We start from the raw sequence: 22865 nt of genomic DNA on the forward strand, positions 1-22865 counted from the left end.
TTCATGTTATCAGGTTATTAATGTACTCGAGCTCTTGGTTGAGGCTTCACCTCATGGCAACCGTGTCCTAGACTCCCAGCTGCCTCTTTGGCATTCACCGTCGGTGTGCGCTTTGCAAATAATGTCTATGGAGGAATGCAGTTTGTGGACTGGGCCAGAATGAGTGGCTGTCAATGAGATGCATACATAGCGTCTGTATTTTTCATGGTGAGTTCTTTTTCAGAGGTCCCTTCACTTCATTCCGTGACAGGAAGATGTATGCTTATGCGAACCATTGATCTGTTATTGCTGCAGTTACCATCCACATTGATGCCGCTGCATGCGATCTGCTGTTTGATATAACAATGAAATTCGTCAAAATCACTCCTCCCCAAGTTAAAGATGTACCAGTATTAATGACAGCCTGACGGAAGAATTCCAAAAATAAGCGTGAGGGTGCCCGGAGATCGACTGGAGTCTTGATATATTCTGGTTTTGACAGGCTGCTAGAAAGTAGTGCCTTCGGAAATGCACCAAGATGTATTAGGCATAGTTTAACTGTTGAACTTGGAGCTTGCCCAAGTGCTTAGTGATGCATGCCGTGACTTGTGGCTCCAGCTAGCGATCAGAAGACATTGAATTGTCTGTTGTTCCTGTACAAGATTTCACCATTTTGAATTTGTTTTGGGTAGTTGAATCTGATGGTTATGCTGGTTTGCGTACAGCTTCTAACTGACACCTGCTAGGGCTTTTCAAATACTCTCACCGTTCCAAGATATTTTTTTACAACTGAAGCTTGATGCCTACTCTCTGTCCTATACTATACTAGCAAGTAGCAATACATGAATTAGCAGGTCGTAACATCTTGGACTGAGTACAAACTACTCAGTTTTGACTGGTTGCAAGCGGCCAAAATTTCTTTTCCATTAACGTAACCAGTTTTGACTACGAACCAGTTTTTTTAACATTATCCTGTCTTCTGAAAACAACATTCATCAGCACCTGACTGCAATGGATGAGTACGTGCATGAATTTTCTTTTCTATTTCTTTCTATGCTGATAATATTGCAGAATTTACGGTACAATTGCCCTCGCACGACCATGTGCAGAGTAGACGAAAGTTCCATGGAGACAGTTGCGAAGATTGACATATGTAGGTGGAACTTCCAGATAAACATTGATTTGACAGACAAACAAACAAAGGCACCCAAGATAATTAGGCAGTGCTAAGTACTAGTAACTCAGTTCAAAAAAAGTACCTAGTAACACAACAATAAGACACCCGTAGACATGCTGATACACACTCAGGCATCTCAGTTGCAATCTTACTGCACTCTCATCGCACAGACGCACAATCTCAGCAGAGCAGAAACATGAAGCGTAGGTTGGAGCTACAGCCTACAGCTACAGAGCTACTCGATCCGATTCGAGTTAGCGGGTGAAGGCGTAGAAGACAATGCCAAAGTAGATGAGCATGGCGGTGGGCACGAACGTGACAAGCGGGATCACGGCGCCCCATGCCGCGGAGCCGCCGGCGCCGCACCCAAGGCGGCCGAGCTTAACCTGCACCACGTTGACGAGGGCCATCATCAGGAACCCACAGCCGCACACGGAGCCCACCGCCGACGAGAGAATCCCCACCCGGAGAAGGCGAGGACGTGGAAGGTGACGAGGCCGGACTCGATGCGCCGCGTCCCCCGCGGCGCAGGCGCCCAGGCGGTCGGCGCCGTCGGCGAGGCCGGGCCCGTCGGAGGAGGGGCGCCAGGCCAGGTCGAGGAAGGCGGCGAGGTTGAAGAGGGAGTTCAAGTTCACGATGCCGTCTAGGGCAGTGACCTGGATGCTTGTTCCCCGACCGCCGCCGCTGCCGGCGGCAGTGTCGCCGTGTTCCATTGCTTGGTTGGGAGGATCTGGGCGTTTGGGGATCGGGCAGGGGCTGTCGGCTGGTGGGTGAGCGCGGGAGAGCATATGACTTGAGCCTTTCATGTGTATTCAACATCACGTAATCGCCCTTACAGATCTTCACTACAATTTCCTTGAACTCATCATTTTCCTCCTTTACTTCCTAGTAATGACGGATATTCCTGCAGGTAAAGTTTTAAAAAAATTGTAAGAAATATAGAAATGTCGATGCAGCAACAGATAAAAGAAATCAAGAAAATTCTACAGTTCAGGACATTGTAAATCAGTTCCTAGAAGAGCTCAAGAAAATGCGGAATATGGTCAAATACAAAATGTAGGGAGGCCACAGCCAAGTTACTAATTCAAGTTGATATTTTTCAAGTTGAACAAATTGAGTATATAATTAGTGACATACCACAGAGCCTCATCCTCCAGATCTTTGGCTTCACTGTTGTTTGCGAAGTGGTCATATACAGGCTTGAAACAACAGAAATCGGTTGTCAGAAAATTTATTTCCAATACGAAATCGGCCAAAGCGGTCTCAATTGAAATTAGCACAATGTTCAAAGCAAAAAAAAAAAATGGTTGCAAAAGTTAAACAATGCACAAAACATGAAAACCATATCTAGCCACTGGATCTACAACCATTTGATAAAACTATTTATCCAATTCAAATTCTATACTCATAGTAATCATAACACAGATGGTGCTATCTTTTGCCTATCTGTACAATATGCATGAGGTCACATTTTAACACACAATTTTATCGGCGCACATAAGATACGTAACATTTTCTTCAGCATGTTCTGAAATGTACATATGTGCAGTGGACATCATGGTTGTACAACCCATTGGTAGGAGCGTAACATAACAAGATCCAGTTGAACATTGACAACGTGACAGATTAGTTCACCAAATGTCTTGCTGCAGTGATAACAAAAAAGGGCTATAGAATTCGGGTTATGTAGCCCCAGAATTCACATTTTTTACGAGTAATTTCTACTAAAAGGATAGGTCTAGTTTTTCCTTTGGGGGATATTAGGGGATGGATGTAGGAAGAAAAGATTACCTTCAGAATCTTATTTAGTGCTTCTGCAAGGGCCAGCCTCACCTCAGCGGCATCCAGAGCACCACTTTCATAATCAATGATAAGCTCTTCCATGTTCTGAAACTTCCTACACATAGATAAAAGATGAATTCTAGCAATCATTTTGTACTGCCAAGCCGCTGACCAGAAACTTGTTGGCACATAATTATCCCATGGATGATTATTTGTTTAGTTCCGCTTGCTTGGCTACCAAATGCAGAATGACTCAGACGTATAATTGTATATTGTACAGATGAACTGGTTTAGGAGCAAACATGTAAAAGTGCTACCGCCTCCATCTCAAATTATAACATGTTTGAGCTTTGTCCTAAGTCAAACTTCCTTAAGTTTGACCAAGCTTATACTCCTAAACAATGAAAGTATAGCTTCAAAATATACTTATGTACTACTGTAGATATTGGTATATATTTTGATAGATTTTGTCAAACTGAAAGAAATTTTACTTATGGCAATTTACATCTTATAATTTGAGAAAGGGAGTATTTAGTAACCACATCAAAGGAAGAAGAAAGCTCTCATTCTAACAAATATGTACTAACTAGTTACTGACAAATGATCCAAGTCCTTCGTACTTGCACATACATCATCACATCTATAACCTATACATGTACCCTTTCAAAAAGATGTAACCATGCAGTACCAGTTAACATTGTTCAGAGAGAAATTTTACCTGCTACCACCGTCCTCTTCCTTCCTGGGTACCTCAAAGTATCCACACCATGGAAACACAATATATTTGATGTACTCCAGACATGGGTTGCCTTCTGCAACTTTCGCAGGACAGAAAGCTCTGCTTAGTTTGTAACTCAAATAATCCTGAAACTGAGATGTTAGATGGCAAACTCGCAACTGCCCTAAAAATGCATCCAAATATCAAAGATCCATAAAGTGCAGCATATGTCATATCTCTAGTAATGTTACACTGAATGGCAATAACAAAATCCACTTTCAGGACACCAGAGTTACTAAACAAAGCAAACCAACTTCAAGACTCATGTAGGCTAACTATTGAACCACATGTTGGGCCAAAAACGTAATGGTCATAATCTTGAAGAGAAGCAAGACACCAATTTTGGATGCTTTCTTTCAATGAAGCCCCTTTTTTCAATGAAATGGGTCAACAGTAGTAGAAGCACAATTTTTTCAGTTTTAGTATAGGAAAAAAGATCGGTAGGATGCGCAATGCTTTGCGATTTAATTAAATGAGAAGGCTGATGTACTTGATCCAATATGAAGTGCTTAAGTGGCATCCAACGTTGTTTATGAATTTGAGTATCCATTATTTTGTATGGCGTGTGGTTGACGTTGTTGAGGACAGCTTTACTTTTCAGTTAATTCAAAACTGAACTTCAAGTAAAATTACTAGGCAAAAATGTGAATTCTGGGACTACATAACCGATCCAAACTGGAAAGTCAAGACTCAAGACTGATTAGTAAAAAAACCGTCTATTAAAATAGCTTCAGATTCTACTTTACTTTACCTACAGTTTTCTTCATTTTTTAGATTTTGATATCTTGATTAAATTTTGATGTTTCTCCACTTTTGTTCTTTTTAGTATTAAATAAGTTTACAACATAAAACGAATGTTATTGAGTAGCACTATCCAGTCTTGAAAGAATAAATAGTGACATTGTTAATTCAAAACATTTACAGGTATAGAAGATAATGTTAAACTTCAGAAAAAAAACTGTAGTAACTCCTCCGGGAAACAAAGGTACTAGCTCAACAGGAAACCTGATAGGACCTTTGACTGTTTGTGATAATCATTTTCCTTTCATTGAAAGGCATGGGGATAACTAGCTTGGGAATGCAAAACTGTACTCAGGACAAATAAAACTAGAATTAGCACAACAGGAACCATCTGGCATGCGGAAAAGTACCTCCCGATCTTCAATGAAGATAGCCCAAGATGGATCTCCATTCTTAGCAAATTCAGGGTGTTCTATTAAATTGGGAAGCTTATCTGTACACCAAGTCAAGGATACATGTTTGACATGAAAAAGAAGTACTCCCTCTGATCCATAATAAGTGTCGTGGTTTTAGTTCATTTCCAAGGGAGTATACATGCACATGCAAAAGAAAACTAAAGGCTGAATAAGGATACTATGTGACAGAATAATAGGTCTAGTTTCATGCTTCATGCCTTTGCAGTACTGTCTAATTAGCTTGTCGTGAAGATCCTCTTCATGATCCATCGACAATAGCCATATGTCTGCCTGAAATATTAATAGAAAAGTTTTTATTACAGGCATAATAGAAATATTCTTCATTACACTACCAAAGGCATCCTCTGTATTTGGGTAGTTATCCCAATATTATATGTTCCTTGGTTTTAAAGCAAAACATGGTTCATCCATGACAACTTTGTTAAAACAACGCTGATTACGGAACATGGGAATATAAGAAAAACGATACTTACACAAGAAGGTGAATTTTTTAATCCCTTTGGACAAATGAGAGTAAAATGAATAAATGTTAACATAATACAAGCTTAGGTCTGCATAACCCATTTTTTGGCCTATAAAATGGTTATAAAATGAGTAAAGTGATGCAGTAAGCATCTACGAACTTGGCAGTGTTGGCAGTAGATAAATGGCCACGTGTAGGTACATTGCGCTGCTTAAGTCAGACAATCTAGGTGCAAACCCTACCACCTAAGCAGCTCGCTGCAACCTTAGCATGCATGGCTGCCTAAACAATATAAGAAAATTGAGCTGTACAACTTCACAAGTCTGCCAAGTTCCAAGACCGGTAGCATAACCTGCTAAACGCCCTTAGGTTAGGCAGGATTAAATTAACACGGTCAGAGTTTAAAATAATAAATAGCCCCTCATCCCAAAATATAAGGCACGGTTTTTTGTGCACGGCCTTTGATGCACAACTTTGACCACTAATATATACAAAATTTTATGGTTTTAGAATGTATAAATTGTATCGTTGCATTTTTCTTGCAAATCTCTTTCGTTTCATATATATTTATATCAAATTTGCGGGCATATTATAAGTACAAATTATAGTCAAAGTTATAAGTTGTCACCTGCGAAATTTAAGGGCGCCTTATATTTTGGACGGAGGGACTAAGGGCAAGGCAGCACATTTATTTCTACTAATTTTTTTTTGTTCTTAATCCCCCTAATCTAACCAAGTAGTAATTTTGGCTAATCGGCTCTGTAGCTAAACACATTATCAGGGTTAAGCTAACCACGCCAGGTTAAGGTTAGCTAACCTAGGCTACGCTGAATCTAGCATACAGTACTTTTGAAATTTATGGCCCTCATGCTGCAATTGTATTGGAAGCATATTTTGTTGCTATAACATTGCCTCATTTCTTAAACTCCTTTCATAATAATTGTGAAAATGAAAGTTCAATGAAGCTGATATAGTGCAAATGTTACTGAAATTAACAACATACGATCAGCATGTTAGTATACTATAACCAACCTTTTGCAATAATATACAAGCACAGTGCACGCAAGGGGTAAAGAGCGTTGAAGCCGTCACATTTTTGGGGTCATATGAACCAATAATACTTCTGTTAAGCATGAATCGATCCACAATTCCACAGCACCTGTTTCTTAAACAACTTAACTTGCTTGTTCCAACAAATGATCTGATAACATAATACTCATAGGGTTTGTAAATGAAATGAAACTTGGAAAAGTGTAAATTTAGGAATACCTTACTATCTTCCTCAAAGTATTATTTTTGAAAATATCCATGGCAAGTGCCCAGTATTCATTCGAATGGCTATTTATTTCATCGGACAACCATATGAACTCGACCCCGTTAAGGTCCAAGCCAGCTGATTTCCATATCTCAATCATGTAAAGTCCAAAAGTTCGAATTTTGGTTAGATCACCATCGAATTTGTGCTGCATACGAGCAAACCAATCTGCTATCAAGATTTTAACTCTGCAACCAGCTTTAACCATCTTCCTAACATTGATCACCATCATGATCCCCTGCAAGACGATAACAGATAAATGTAAATCGTTGCACAAATATAATTTGTATGTGAACAGTAAAGAACCCCACTCAGAACTGCTATTACAAGTGAAGTAAAATATCAAATATAATTTGTTAGACAAACAGCAACTTGGATTACCAGGGTGCCAAAAGCCACAATATATAGTACAAAAGACTTGAGGCACAAGAATAGGAAACCTAGACAGATACGGACTCATAGGGAGATCCATCGCGAGCAACGGTCGACAGACGAGCAGCACACGCAGGTGCAGGTAGACAGACGCAGCGGCATCGGAGCGGTCGATGAACGACGAGACGGGAAAAGAAAAAAATTGCAGCACCGAAGTTGTGACGTGCGGAAACCCTAACCGGGCTCTGATACCATGTTAGACAAACAACAACTTGTATTACCGGGGGGCAAAAGGCCACAATATATACTACAAGACTTGAGGCACAAGAGTAGTAAACCTAGACAAATACGGACTCATAGAGACCTATACCAATACTAACAGTCCTTAATATAATTAAAGTCCGGACTGTGCATAGATGACAGGTAGACAATTACTGTATATAGCACATCATTAACATTTACCTCATAGCAAGAATCTACAATTACAAATAATACAACGCCTCCTCTCCCCATGCAAATGACAATACCCTAAACTTGGCACTGACAAACATGTTGCTAGTGCCTCAGTCACTTGCCCAAAATTAAGTTTCTACAAAGTACTTATCTTATAGCACATCACATGTTCCCATCGAACATATTCAGCTCCATTCATTTAAATCCATGTGATTACACAAGTAAGACTCCTATCTTATGCTTATCTGAATTATTTTCCCACACATTTCTTTACACATCTGAGAGTTACAATTTGGCAGACAAGGAAATTGAGGACAAGATGTGACGCCATGTAGGCAAAACTTCGGAAAATTATCCAAACTGTGCAACATAATAATTCTGACATCCTCTTCTCCCCCTCAAACAGGCAACCAAATGTGTCATTTTGTACTGAGAAGAAAGCAGTGAGATAGCACGATGTGGCCATTGTTTACAAACATCTACGATACAAATATTCTGATATAATTTCTTAGAAAAACTGCACCAATATTTTGAGAAGTTTATAGTAGCAGCATGGAAGATAAAGTAAAACTTCTGTTACCATACCTGTGCGATATGTACCGAAGGGGAGGGATCGCACCAAACATAGCAAACTGGAGCAACCTTCTTGCCGAGTAGCCTCCTAACATCATCCTCGTCAATGCTCTCCAAGCCTATGCTCCTAATTATTGCAAACCGCTCATCCAAACTCATCCCGACAGTATTCCTATACACAAATTCAAATCCATAGATCATTCACCTGAATTCTTAGTCCAACATTAGTTCTTCGAAGGTGCTCTTACCATGGTAATAGTAAAATATATATCAGTATGTTTTCTTCTTCTAATAAAAAGTGCGGCCAATGGCCCTTCGAAAATATATATCAGTATGACTAGAAAATAGCAGGGCTTTATCCCCCCCCTACCCCCCAGAAAAAAAGACCTTTCGTTTGTGTTTATATTATGACGTTTTAAAATACTTGATCTAGTTTATTGTAATATTGTTTAACTTGATAAACACTAAAACATGTCTTTTTGGACTGGTTTTTCGTATAGTTATATGTTTTCCAGTGATGTGGATGTGGTTATTGTCAAACAAGTTGGAAAGATTGACCTTGTCATGGTCAAATTAGTTGAAATAAATTGCCTTGCAACAAGTAGTATATAGAAATTGTCATTTTTTTTTTATTTGGCTCGGGATCATGACAAGCTGGGTATGAGACAACTCTACAGCTCAACCTTGAACCCGACTTAGATGATTATTATTATTAGTTCTGAACTTGACTGGTTTGCAACCTTACCTGAAATTAGTGCAAGAACATAAGACACTTGACAAAAGTTTGTGCTGAAAATTTATTATTGCTGATCACACTGGGAAAACCAGACAATCCCAGTGACAGCAGAAACAAGAACCGGCTGGCAAAAGGAAACTAAACGTCCGCAGCCTGAAGAACAGAGAAACGGCATGGAAGATTTCGAGACCCTGGATCGATTTACTTACCTGCTGTTGCTATTCTGCAGGTAAAATCTGGTTGTCACCGGCAGGCAGAATCGTGAGGGTCACGGAAGACGAGTTTAGAAGGCAGCGGCGGCTAATAAGTCTCGGAACTTGGATAAAGGCGGGTTAGGGGTGCGGGCTATATGGGTGCTTCTGCAGGGCAAGGAAAGGGAATTTGATTCGGGTACGAAGCCGAGGAGGAGTCGTGATTGGACACGGGTAAGGCTGCAGCACTGAAGGCGGATCCTGCAGCACTGAATTTGTTTAGGGTTGTGTCGTTGCCTAATCGACGGTACCCCGGAGGAGGGATCCTCACGAGGGGGAGAAGAAGTAGGGGCCATAGGGCGGAGTGCTCTCGGGACGGTGGTACGCGAGTTACCCAGCTTCGGAACACCTGCACGATGACAGGCCCTACTGCTGCTTGTCTGGAATTATCTGGGCGCTTTCGCGTTGTTACAATGAGTTGTGGTTGTGAACGTGCCTCTAGGGCTCCCAGGATCCGGCTTATAAAGGCGCACGGATCTAGGGTTTACATGGAGAGTCCTAGCCGGAATACAAGTTGCCTAACTACGGTACAAAGCCTTGCCGTGTACGTCAAGGATCCGCCTTCCTTCTAGGTCACGCTGGATCCGGATACTTCATGGGCCTTCACGGATCCGGCCTCCTTCGTAGGTCGGTTAGGATCCGGCTCCTCGTTCCTGGGCTGGACTTCATCCTTCACGATCTACAGCAACTGGGCCGCCCGATGGGCCACATGCCTCACCACCAACTATGGGCCACCCGGGCTTGCCGGATCTAGGCCATGCCGTTGATATACCCATAAAATATACCCACAACAGTAGCCCCCGAAGTTCTCCGAGATTCATCATTCCTCCGACTTGACTCAGCTCGGAAACGAAGAGAATCTTGAAGAGCTTCAAAACTTCTTACTTGCTTCCGGGTTCATCCACTCGGAAATCCTTCATCTTCAGATCATGCATAACAACGGAAGTTCCACTTTTCCCGCGCACAACTTCCTCATTTCCCGCGCTAAATTTTCGCAGATGCAAATCTTCAGCCGGAATTTTCGGGAGTGCATGGTTAAGTTACCTCCACGTCGTTTTACCGCACTTGACCTAAAACACGTGTCATCCATCCAACGGTGCGACCGTTCCGTTTCCACCGTCGGATCCGAATCCCGAATCTCCGCGCGCAGCCTATAAATACCCCGCGGCTCGGTAAATTTTCACTCTTTCACCTCTCCTCACCACTTCGTCTTCCTCCTCGCGCCGCGCCGCCCAACAGATCTCGACTCCGGCGAACTTCGCCACGGTGAGCTCCGCGCACCGCCAGTCCAAGGCTTCCCTTGCGCCAAGATTTCTGCGGTTGAACGGGAATTTCTCTCCGCCGCCGATTCGTGGTCACGCGGGCGGTTTTCTTCAAGTCCGGCGACCTCGTCTTCACCGGAGCTCCGTCGAGCCACCGCACCATTAGCGGTAAGTGCGCCGGCCTCGTAGAAGATAGACTTAGTGTAGAAGATAGATTAAGTGATCCGGGTACTCAAACACTTTGTATGGGCGCAGCCGGAAGCATGCCACTCGATTCGTCACACTGTACTGGTAGCTCTCCGAGTAGCCCTGATCCCAATCAAATAGAACCCATATGCCCGGATCCCATATCGTTCCTGCCACCATACGTTTCCGACATCAGACTAGCTCAACCTTTTTCCGCATCTTCCAGCACCGCTGCAGGCCGGATCCCTTCCCTTCAAGAGCTCCAAGAAGAACTCGAGGGACAAGCTCGGATGGCAGCAAAAGTGCAGGAGGCGGAAAACAAGAGGGCATCCAAAGCCCGGATCCGCGAAGGAGAGCGGGGTCAGTGGTGGCCTTGCGCAACTACCGATGTGGAGCTTAGAGAGCTCCAGAACGAGGGCATGATCTCCACACATTGGAGTTTCACGCGCGACTCCGACGTCCCCAAGCCTGAACCCGGAGAAATTGTCATGACCAAGGCTTGGGTGGAACGCGGACTTTCACTTCCCTGTTCGGAATTCTTCCTCTCCATCCTCAACACATATGGGCTCCAGCCCCACAACATCTGCCCAAACTCTTACCTTCTCCTGTCCAACTTCGTAACTCTCTGCGAAGGACACCTTGGGATCCGGCCAGACGTCAAGTTATGGCAGTTCTTTTTCCGGGTGAAGAAAGAAACCAAGGACAAAGCAATGGTGAACTGCGGAAGCATGACTTTTATGCTCCGCCCTAGTCGCATGTATCCTCCCCATGACTCGCACGAATCCGTCCGGTACTGGAACGCCGGATGGTTCTATGAGAAAAACGCCTCAGTTCCGGATGTCCATAAAGGCCTGCCCCAGTTTATCAATGAACCTCCGGAAGAGCTTGCAAGCTGGAGCTTCGTCCCTTCGCTCGCCCAGACCCCGATATTGGAAAAGGCTGCGCGGAGAATCTCCTGGTTAGTCCATGACGGGCTGACCGGAGCCCAGCTCACACTTAGCTGGTTCTCCCGGAGAATCCAGCCTCTACGCTACAACGCGCGCTTGATGTGCGCTTATACCGGGGCGGATGATCTTCTCCGGGTTACCCGCCACGATCTTCCGGCCGACTCTCTGAAGAGGAGGCTCAAGACGCTGGTGAAGATTCCGAGGGGCCAACAGGTCCCGGAACTGACGAAGGATATATACACGAACGACCAATGTCCTCCGGTAAGCTTTGTTCTTTTTGTTGATTCAAACTTCGCAAGTTTTTTGATGTTATCTCTAATCTTTGTTTATTTCTTCCAGCTCAACACTTTGGCGGAGGAAAACTTCCGCACCATTCTTCGTGTTCCCGTTAGCGGCGACGCGGCGGAGGAGGCTCCGGAAGACGACGAGGAGGAAGAGGAGCAAGCACCCCACAAGGCGGCCCCTCGACCTGCAAAGCGTCCCCGCGCCAAGGCTTCCGGCACTGATGCCGGAGCTAGCGGCGAGGCCTCCGCCAAGAAGCCCAAGTCGACAAAACCACCTCCGCTGGACTCAAGGAAAGCGGAGCGTGCGCGCCTAAGGATGCTCTCAACAGTTGGCCAACGCACGCGGCCCAACATCCCCGGCGCCCCGTAAGTTTCCGAACATGATGCAACTTTAACTTGGCGAAATCATCTCTTATCTGAACCCTTTCACTTGTTTGCAGGAATCCGAATGTCACTGCCACGCGGACCACCAGCCAGGAGCCCATCACGAAATATATGAAGAAATCTCCGGCTGTTGGTCCCTCTACCCCAGTTCCACCAAGTGCCTCCCACCCAACTCCTCAACCGTCGCCCCCTCAGGCTGATCCATCTCCCCCTCCTGCCGCAAACACTCCACCGGAAATAATTCCGGTTAGCAGCGAGAAGGTGGGCGGAGACGATCCTAAGGCCAAAGGCCCTGCCCAAGAAGACACGGAAATACAAGGCCAAGGAGAAGTTGAAGTCACTTCTTCCGAGAAGGCTGGAGACGGCGCTGGCAACATCGTCGTTTTTCCGAAGAACTTTGGAGATCCGGCTGGCACCACTTCCACCCCCAAAGCGTATGCTACCAAGTTTTTCAACAAGTTAACTGAGGCGGAGAAGTGGGAGCTTGAACAAGACCTGCTCAACGCCATGCTGAACAACGCCTGGGGGAAACCTGATGCTGCGACATCGGAGATCCAGGATTTTAAGAAGGATGTCGGCCAGTTCTTCGACCAGCTCATCTGTAAGCAAAAGGTACTCCCCAGTAGCCCCCAAGCATGTAGGCGGAAACTCAAATAATAGTTAGCGCTTAGATGCTTAGAGAAAGATTACTTCCGGGAAAGTTTTTAAATTGGACCAGTAGCCCCCAAGCATTATGGCGGAAAGGTTCCGGCAATGATGCTTTGAAAGAAACCACTGTTACAGGCGGAATTTTTACTCCTGCTCTGTTTAAATTTTACAGGAACAGCAGGCACTGCACTATGAGCTGCACAAGAACATTGCCCTGCAGCGCCGCGTTACTCTGAGCCAGGCGGAAAATATCCGGTCTCTGAAGGATGAGAATGCGGAGCTGACCAAACAACTGGCGGACGCCCAAGGTTGGTTTCCGTCTCTTTGGTCATTAGTTCATATTCCGACTTTGAACTCGCTTTTGACTTATGTTATTATAGGCGCATCCTCTTCCCTTGCTACAGCCTCGTCTGAACTTGAGAACCTGCGCTCCTCGTACCAAGATTTGGAAACGAAATTAAAGGAGGCGGAACTAAAGAGGGAACGAGCCGAGAAGCAGCTGGCGGAGAAGAACTCCGAACACATCAGGGAAAAGGGCGAGCTGCTGCTGAAGAAAAATGCTGACAGTGAAACCATCAAGAGGCAACAGAAAGAGCTCAATGGCCTCCGAAAATATATGGAGACCGCGGAGCATCACTGGGACTTGCTCAACGAGAACATCTTGGGTGCTTATACTGAAACCTTGTCCAGATGTTTGCTCCGACTTTTTACTTTGTGCTCAAACTGCATGCTTATATCCTGATTGTCGTATGCAGAGCCGCTGGGGTATCCGGAGCAGCGCCGGAATTTGTTCCCGCGGGATGACCTTCTTCAACTTGCAGGCGATGATTGCAAAGATCTCATCTCCGCCTCCCGCAAGATATGCTATAACTTATCCATTAAGAGGAGTCGCACTTGCAACGTTCGCAAGCTTGTTGGAAAGATGGACGTTCTTCCGGAGCTGGTGACGGATCTACAAGCATCATCGTCCCGAGGCGCAGCTGCAATGGCCTTGACTATGTGCTTAGCACATAATCCGGATCTTGATCTTGATCAGGTAACCACGGGCGTTCCTCCGGATGCGGATGTTAACGCGCTCCTGGATGCAGTGAGCGGCTACGACACCCGTATCGCGCGCAGGATCCGGCATGAAGAATTCTACGACAAGGTCGTTCTTCCTGCAGACGAGCCCTTGGAAGCTGAACTTCAAAAGGAGCTCGACGCGAAGGCGCGACCTGCGGAATCCGGAACCCAATTTACCTGGATCAGCTCCAAGGACGCTCCCCAAGAGGAACCCAAGACCAGCGCTGCAGCTGCAGAAGAAGAAGAAAGTGATGAAGACGTGTCATCTCCGGCCGAAGATGCCGAGAAAAAAGATCCAGAGGGCAAAACTTCTCCGGCCAAGGGGGAGTGACAACTTTTATTCCTGCGAGAGAAATAATGCATCATTTTGGCCCCAGCGAGGGTTTGTAATATAACTTTAAATTCTTAAGTATCTAGGGACGAAACAATTATGCGTGGGCGGAAAACTTATCCTGCTATCCGTTTGAATTATTTGCATGTTTCGTTTGTTAAAAGCAAGTGCTGGTTTGTTAATTTTCCGGCTTACTCATTTGACCTTCCACGAGCCGGAAAACCTTAGACCGGAAACGCTCGCCTGTGGCGACGAAGCCCAATGGCGTCCGTCCATAACCGCGGAAACAAGCCCCCAGCCTAGGTGCCGGAAATCGCTACCAGGAATCCACGAGTTCGCAACGAAAGATTTTTCCACCAGAAAACTTAAGCTTACGTCTTAAAGGACGATTTTGAAAATCACAACTTTCATACACGCCTAGGCGGAAACATCCAGCTCTGCGGTTTTAGTCGGAAAAAACATACACGATCTAAAATGAACAAGTAAAGGAGGTAAAAGACTCAAAGAGTGAACCATAAGCTTTATTTCATTGATCATGTATAACTATTACAGAGTTTTGTAACTCGGAAAAAATATGCTAAGTGTAGAAAGGACGTAGCTGTGCAATGTTCCAAGGGCGATCTGTCTCGTCGTAGATGTCATCCGGATCCTCACGCTTGCGTTTCCGGTGCCAATTAGCAGGTCTATCCCTCAGCTCGCGGAAATCAACAAGGTAGTACGACCCGTTATGGAGCACTTTGCTAACGACGAAGGGTCCTTCCCATGGAGTTTGCAGCTTATGGTCTTTCACCTGTCGAAGGCGGAGGACCAGGTCTCCTGCCATGAAGGAGCGATTCCGAACTCGACGACTGTGATAGCGTCGGAGCTTCTGCTGGTAAATGGCGGAGCGCTGATCAGCTAAGTTCCGAGCTTCCTCGATCAGGTCCACAGATAGCTGTCTGGCCTCATCAGCTGTTTCTTCATTGTAGGCGGAAACTCGCGGTGAATCGTGGATGATGTCGGAGGGAAGCACGGCTTCGGATCCGTATACCAGGAAGAAAGGGGTAAACCCTGTTGATCTGTTAGGAGTAGTTCGTAAACTCCACAAAACAGCTTCCAACTCGTCAGCCCAAGCTCCAGCTGCTCGCCGCAGTGGTTCTTCAAGGCGCGGCTTAATTCCTGATAATATTAGACCGTTAGCCCTTTCAACCTGACCGTTAGATTGTGGATGAGCCACAGATGCAAGGTCCAGTCGAATCCCCATTGTGTCACAATAATCCCTCAACTCTCCTTGGGCGAAGTTTGTGCCATTATCTGTGATTATGCTGTGTGGGATGCCGAATCTCATCACGAGGCTGCAGACGAATTTTAGTGCCGTAGCACCATCGGCTTTTCTCACTGGCTTTGCCTCGATCCACTTGCTGAATTTGTCAACAGCGACCAGAAGGTATTCAAAACCGCCAGGAGATGATCTTTTTAACTTACCAACCATATCGAGCCCCCAGACCGCAAATGGCCAGGTGATAGGTATGGTCTTCAGCTCTTGGGCTGGAGCGTTTGGTTGAGTAGCGTAGTACTGACAACCTCGGCAGGTTTTTACCAGCTTGTCAGCATCTTCTTTAGCTGTGAGCCAGTAGAATCCTAGCCGAAAAGCTTTGGCAACGAGGGATCTGGGAGCGGCGTGATGCCCGCAATCCCCTGCGTGGATCTCTCTGAGGATTTCAATGCCATCTTGATTGGAGACGCATTTGAGAAACACCCCCGCTGCACTTCGTTTGTAGAGCTGTCCATCAACAATTGTGTAGGTTCTCGCTCGTCTGACGATCTGTCGTGCGAGGACCTCGTCCTCTGGCAACTTCTGATCGATGAGGTAGTCCAGGAAAGGCTGTGTCCAAGCCGGAATGATAGCCATCACCTCCCTAGCCGGAGATACTGCCACCTCTGGATTTTCCGGGTTAGCGCCCTTAAGTGAGGGTATCCGGAGATGCTCCAGGAAAATGCCGGGCGGAATTTGCTTCCTGCCGGATCCGAGCTTGGATAGCATGTCTGCTGCTGTGTTATCGTCTCTCCTGACGTACTTGACTTCGTATCCGAGGAAGCACTTGGCGATCTCATCAACTTCGTCTCTGTAGGCCGCCATGACGGAGTTTCTGGCGTTCCAGGTTCCGGCTACTTGTTGTGCCACCAGGTCGGAATCTCCACAGCATATGATGTGCTTGATCCCAATTTCCTTAGCGATGCGTAGACCGTGTAGTAGAGCCTCGTATTCCGCCATGTTATTTGTAGCTTCGAAGTGGATCTGCAGAACGTACTGCAGTTCTTCTCCGGTAGGGGACTTCAGGGTGACTCCGGCTCCTGAGCCTTGATGCTGCTTGGATCCATCGAAGTGCATGACCCACGTTTCTTGTTCCGGCTCCAGACTTGCATCCGGAGCTTCTGTCCAATCTGCGACGAAATCTGCCAAGACTTGGGATTTAACCGCAGTCCTGGGCTTGTAAGCGATGTCGAAGGCGGATAGTTCAATGCCCCATTTAGCCGTACGTCCTGTTGCGTCAGCGTTGTTGAGAATTGTTGATAGCGGAGCCTTGCTCACGACTGTTACTGGATGCTCTTGGAAGTAATGCCTCAGCTTCCGGCTGCCCAGGAACACTCCATAGGCTAGCTTCTGAAAGTGAGGGTATCTTTGTTTTGACTCCGTCAGCACCTCGCTAATGTAGTAGACAGGTCTTTGGACGTCATATTCGTGACCTTCTTCCTTTCGCTCCACCACGATGACGAGGCTGATGACTTTGTTGGTAGCTGCCAGATAAAGGAGCATTGGCTCTGACTCTGCTGGAGCTGCCAAGATAGGTGGGGAGGTGAGTATTTCCTTCAACCCTCGAAGAGCTGCGTCAGCTGCGTCGTCCCAGACGAATTTGTCTGTTTTCTTCAGCAGCTTGTACAGAGGTAGCGCCTTCTCGCCAAGACGGCTAACAAACCTACTGATTGCTGTGACACAACCGGTTAGTCGTTGCACATCTTTGAGACAAGTTGGCCATTTGATGCACAAGATTGCCTTGATTTTTTCCGGGTTAACCTCAATGCCTCTGTGAGAGACTATGAAGCCAAGGAGTTTTCCGGCTGGCACGCCAAAAACGCACTTCAGCAGATTCAACATCATCTTGTACCTGCGGAGGTTGTCGAAGGTTTCTGTGAGGTCGCTGATCAAGTCGGATCCTTTCCGGGTCATGACCGCGATGTCGTCGACGTAAGCGTGCACGTTCCGGCCAATCTGGTCCTTCAGGCACCGCTGCATCGTACGTTGGCAAGTAGCACCTGCATTTTTCAAACCAAAAGGCATAGTAACATAGCAGTAAGTACCAAACGGGGTAATGAATGAAGTCGCCTTTTGGTCGGATTCCTTCATCCGGATCTGATGATACCCGGAATACGCATCAAGAAAACACAGAAGTTCCGCCCCCGCCGTCGAATCAATGACTTGGTCAATGCGCGGCAAGGGGAACGGATCCTTCGGGCAATGCTTGTTCAAGCCAGAGTAATCGATGCACATTCTTAGTATTTCAGTGTCTTTTTTGGGTACAAGGACGAGATTCGCGACCCAATCGGTGTGGATAACTTCTATTACAAAACCTGCTTCTAGTAACTTTGCTAGTTCCATTCCTATGGCGCGGCGCTTCTTGTCTCCAAAGCGTCGCATAGCTTGCTTCACTGGTTTGGCCCCCGGATTTATGTTGAGGTAGTGCTCGGCGAGTTCCCTAGGTACTCCGGACATGTCAGAAGGTTGCCATGCGAAGATATCCATGTTAGCGCAGAGGAACTCGACGAGCGCGTCTTCCTATTTGGGGTCCATGTTGGCTCCGACCGAAACCTGCTTGGAAGAGTCGCCTGGGATGAGGTCGTGCTTCTTGGTTTCTATCGCGGCCTTGAAGGAGGTTTTCTGCTCGGAGATTTGCTTCTTGGTGGTCTGCATCTCAGTCGGATCCACCGCGGCTCTGTAGCCTTTCAGCTCTTCTCCAGATATCACAGACTCTGCGAAGGCGGCTTCGCCTAACTCGCACTCATGAGCCTTTTTGTAGTCTCCGGATACGGTAATCATACCTTTAGGACCCGGAATCTTGAGCTTGTTGTAGATGTAGCATGCTCTTGCGTGGAACTTGTGGTAGGTGGGCCTGCCGAAGATGACGTGGTAGGAGCTCTTGAAGGGCACAACTTCAAACGTGATCTTCTCTTGGCGGAAATTATGAACATCGCCAAAAGCCACGGGAAGTGTTATGCTGCCGAGGGAATTCGCCTTCTTACCCGGAACCACGCCATGAAACTCAGTGTTGCTGTGTTTGAGCTGTTCCTTGGTGAGGTTCATCCGCTCTAGAGTCTCCAGGTACATGATGTTCAGACTGGCCCCACCATCCATGAGGCATTTGGAGAAGTCATACCCGTCTATGCGGGGACTTACAACCAAGGCGTAGCATTCTTTTGGCACAACGGCAGGGTGATCCTCCCTGTCAAATGTGCACGGGACTTCCGACCACCTGACATACTGCGGCACAGCCGGAACTGTGGCGTTCAGGATCCGGGTAGCTGACTTGGTAGCGCGGACTGTTGGGGTTCCGAGGAAAGTGTGGTAAGCCCCGACGCTCTTTTTATCGAATGGGTTGGATTTTCCTGCGGATCCTGCCTTGGGATCCGGCGAGTTATCATCCTCATCCATCGCCTCGGAACTATCATCTTCTTTGTCCTTGTTCTTTCCCTTGCCACCTTTTCCGCGTGGGCGGTGCTTCCGGGCGCGCTTGTATCCTGCCTCCGGGTCGTTCTTTAGATCATTGACCCACTTGCAGTTGCGGTTGGTGTGAGTGGACTTCCCTGTAGCCGGATCCAGATGGGCCAGGCAGGGCATGTCTCTGTACTCCTCATAGGTTTGCGGGGCGCGGGATCCACCAGCTGTGACCTCGGAGGTATGCTGCTGACCCCTGCCGGCTCCGCCTCCGCGTCCGCGTCCTCTGCCGCCTCCTGAACCTCCGCGTTGAAACGCCATGGCGATCATCTCGGATCCGCCATTCTTCTGGTCATCAGGGTTCTTGCGCTTATGGCTGCTGCTGCTACCGTTGTCACGGTTCTTCTTTTGCTGATGCAGGGGGATTGCTGTGGCTGCGAGATCACCGCCTGCGTCGTCATCGGCGGCAGTGTGATCGCTGGCGATGGTGATCATGTCGTCCAACGTCAGTTGGTTTGCATTGACCAAGCAAGTTAGCTTGTGTCGCAGCAAACCTCCTCGCTGCAAGCCCCCAATGAAGGCGTGCATTGCTGTGAGGTTGTCAACGTTCTCGCACTCGTTTCTGCATGCCAACCGTCGGGTGAGGAAATTCCTCGATGTTTCGCCCTTCTTCTGGATACATGCCTGCAGGTCGCTTGTTGTGGCAGGTCTCTTGTATGTGCCCCTGAAGTGTTTCTCGAAAGCGTTCTTCAGGTCGAACCAGCAAAAGATGGAATTTTTCTCGAGGTCGCTGAGCCAGATCCGGGCTGGACCTACAAGGTACAACTGAAGCATGCGGCAGGCGATGTTAGGGGTTCCTCCGGCAAAGGTTACAGCATTGTAGTAATCCTCAATCCAGGTATCCGGCCTTTCGGTGCCATCATAATGCTTCAGGTTTCCGGGTAGCTTGAGGTTCATCCTTGGCTTTGGTTCCTCTCGAATCATCCTGCCAAAGCACTTCGGACCAATGTAGTCGGTTCTGTATTCGTTGAGGCGATCCCGTGCGTCGCGTGAGCCATGGCGAGGAGACTTTGAGCGAGAGCGAGATCTTCGACCGTTGCCTCCGCCTCCACCTCCGCCTCCACCGCTAGGTGGTGGTGAGGGAGACCTGCGAGGTGGGCGGTGCGATTTCTTGCTTCCGCCTTCTGACTCTCCTCGGCCTTCCTGGTGCTGGCTCCGGCTTCTGTAGCTGCCTTCGCCGTGGCGCTGGCTGCCCTGGTCATTCCGGCGAGGCTCCGGGTCGCGGCTCCGGCGAGGCTCTGGGTCCCGCTCCTCGTTCCGACTCCTCCTGGGCTCGGTCTCACGAACATTGTTCTGGTTCCGGCGAGGTTCCGGCGAGCGCTCCCTGCCTCTGTTTCTTGGCAGCACGTTGTCGCGGATAACAATCCCACCATGCCCTGGGGGCCTGGTGTTTTCGGCTGGACTACGGTGGCGAGGGGGTCGCGGGTAACCGTTGGGCGGAGGAGAGGGGTTGCGGTACTTGTCCCGTCCAGAGTACATTGCATCCTTTCCCTTTCTTGGATCTGACGGCGGCGTCTTTGATGGTACGGGGATCGGATTTGGGTGTTCCCTGGCTTTCCTTCTGCGCTCCGAGGATCCGGTGTGTGATTCGTCATCGGGTCGCCGATCAGCGCGGGCGTCCTTCTGCGCGGTAGATATACAGTTATCCGGATTGGATTCCAACCTGCGCGAAGTATCCGCCTTGCTTTGCTGCTGCATTGCTGAAGCGACGAGTGTGCGAAGATAGTTGATATCAACCTCTTCGTCCTTCTTCTGCAGTAGTTCCGCAGCTTTTAGCATGTTGTCCTTTGGGGTTTCCAGCGGTCGGTGCTCGGCGGGCGTGGCGAAGTTGATCCTGCGAGGCGGGATTGCTTCTCTAACAATTCGATCGGCCTCCGCCTGCGCATAGGTCATCTTTACTTCCCACTCTTTCGCCATGCCCTTGACCTGCTCGAGTGTAGCAGCAATTTCGCGATCCTGTCTGTCGAAAGTTTCCGCCAGACCTGCAGCTTGTTCCCTTTCTTCCCTTAATGCGGCTTCGGTATCAGCGAGCTTCTTGGCTGTGGCCAGCATTTCCTGTCTGGTGGCCTCTAGAGCCTCCAAATCTGCGGCGTCGCCCGGGGTTATAGGTTTGTTAAGAACTGCTCGCGCCACCATCTCCTCAGCTGACAGGATTTCCTCCGAGGAAGAATCCCTGTGGGGTCGCACCCGAGACATTGGAGATCCTTGGTGGGATGGTTGAGGGTCAGATTGGCTGGTTGGTTCTTCAGATCCAGTTTGTCCCTGCGCTGCTATCGTTGCGAGAACCTGCTTAGGCTGGGCGGAGTCGACTTCAGGCTGATCACTGTATCCGTATTCCCTTATCTTGCGAACGAAGTCATCAGACTCCATGGAGGGGGTATCTCCCGAAATTGGGCTCAGATTGCCCAAAATCGACTCTTCAACCGGAGTTTCGCTTTCTCCGACAAGCTCAGCCTGATCCGGATCCGCGTTGTGTTCCGGTGCTTCTACCTGCTCAGGACCAACTCCGACTTCTTGAGGGGCGGTTCCGGCGGTATGGGCCAAGAAGTGTACGAAGTGGCACCTCTGCTTCTCTAACACCTGGGAGACCCAGGCGGATCTGCATTGGTCTTCCACCGTTGTTTCCTCGCTCGGGGGCGGATTGGGTGGGCTTTGAAATTTCCAGATCTAAGGCGGAGTCTTCCTTGGGAAGCTCCTGCATCTCAGATCGGATCTTCGCGACAGCGTCCAGCTCTGCGGCGGTCGCGTCTGCGTTACTTACCAGTGGGTTTCCGTCGGAATCGACGGTTTCCCCGATGAAGATGTGTATGCCGCCAACTGGGACGATGGAGAGCTTGACGGGGTTTGTCCTAGCCGGAATCCAGCACTCATCCGGAGGGACGATCGGCAGATTCCCGGCGTAAAGGACGCGCCCCACAGCGATGGTGTCGTCGTAGCTTCCCATGGCGGAACCCTCCCGGTTCCGGCCTCCAGACGCCACAGGCCCCACGGTGGGCGCCAACTGTCGTTGCCTAATCGACGGTACCCCGGAGGAGGGATCCTCACGAGGGGGAGAAGAAGTAGGGGCCATAGGGCGGAGTGCTCTCGGGACGGTGGTACGCGAGTTACCCGGCCTTCGGAACACCTGCACGATGACAGGGCCTACTGCTGCTTGTCTGGAATTATCTGGGCGCTTTCGCGTTGTTACAATGAGTTGTGGTTGTGAACGTGCCTCTAGGGCTCCCAGGATCCGGCTTATAAAGGCGCACGGATCTAGGGTTTACATGGAGAGTCCTAGCCGGAATACAAGTTGCCTAACTACGGTACAAAGCCTTGCCGTGTACGTCAAGGATCCGCCTTCCTTCTAGGTCACGCTGGATCCGGATACTTCATGGGCCTTCACGGATCCGGCCTCCTTCGTAGGTCGGTTAGGATCCGGCTCCTCGTTCCTGGGCTGGACTTCATCCTTCACGATCTACAGCAACTGGGCCGCCCGATGGGCCACATGCCTCACCACCAACTATGGGCCACCCGGGCTTGCCGGATCTAGGCCATGCCGTTGATATACCCATAAAGTATACCCACAACAGGTTGGCTGCAGCACTGAAGGGAGTTGGGGGAAGAAGAGTCAGAGAAGGCGGGCCTCCATCGGAGCTTCTCCGAATCGGAGAGTTTTGGGGCGAGAGGAAAGATGGGTACGAGGTGGCGAAGGGGAAAGATCCATGGGACGGGAGAGAGAAGAGTTAGGGGAGGAAGATGGGCGGAGAGCACTCGCCTGCGCGCGCGCCGCCGTCAAGTCCCTCCTTCCCGTCTCCCTCCTCCGGCGGTCGCCTTCCTATTCCTAGTTTTTCTTCTTTCACTTTTTAAACACAATTTACATAACTTCTCTTAACTATTTCACAAAATTAAGTAAATATCAGCATCAGAAAGAAATGC

At 48.1% G+C, this 22865-nt stretch overlaps 1 protein-coding gene and 1 pseudogene across 2 annotated transcripts; both read right to left on the reverse strand.

The window, feature by feature from the left end:
• Window positions 1-1242: 1242 nt before the first annotated feature.
• On the reverse strand, window positions 1243-1962 carry LOC127292398 (uncharacterized; annotated as a pseudogene).
• LOC127292397 (tyrosine--tRNA ligase 1, cytoplasmic) lies at window positions 1946-22791 on the reverse strand. Of its 2 annotated transcripts, none has more exons than XM_051321778.1 (10): window positions 22705-22791; window positions 8122-8281; window positions 6666-6949; window positions 6429-6555; window positions 5092-5203; window positions 4868-4950; window positions 3657-3802; window positions 2948-3053; window positions 2294-2355; window positions 1946-2060 (listed from the first exon to the last, which is right to left on the reverse strand). In XM_051321778.1, the coding sequence occupies exons 2-10, from the start codon at window positions 8266-8268 to the stop codon at window positions 2042-2044; spliced, it is 1086 nt and encodes a 361-aa protein (XP_051177738.1). In that variant the 5' UTR covers window positions 8269-8281; window positions 22705-22791; the 3' UTR covers window positions 1946-2041. The 2 variants fall into 2 exon arrangements, with proteins under 2 accessions (XP_051177738.1, XP_051177737.1); XM_051321777.1 differs by lacking the exon at window positions 22705-22791 and adding an exon at window positions 9055-9318.
• Window positions 22792-22865: the final 74 nt, after the last annotated feature.

The sequence above is a fragment of the Lolium perenne genome, chromosome 4, assembly GCF_019359855.2.
Source record: "Lolium perenne isolate Kyuss_39 chromosome 4, Kyuss_2.0, whole genome shotgun sequence".
NCBI classification, from domain to species: domain Eukaryota; kingdom Viridiplantae; phylum Streptophyta; class Magnoliopsida; order Poales; family Poaceae; genus Lolium; species Lolium perenne.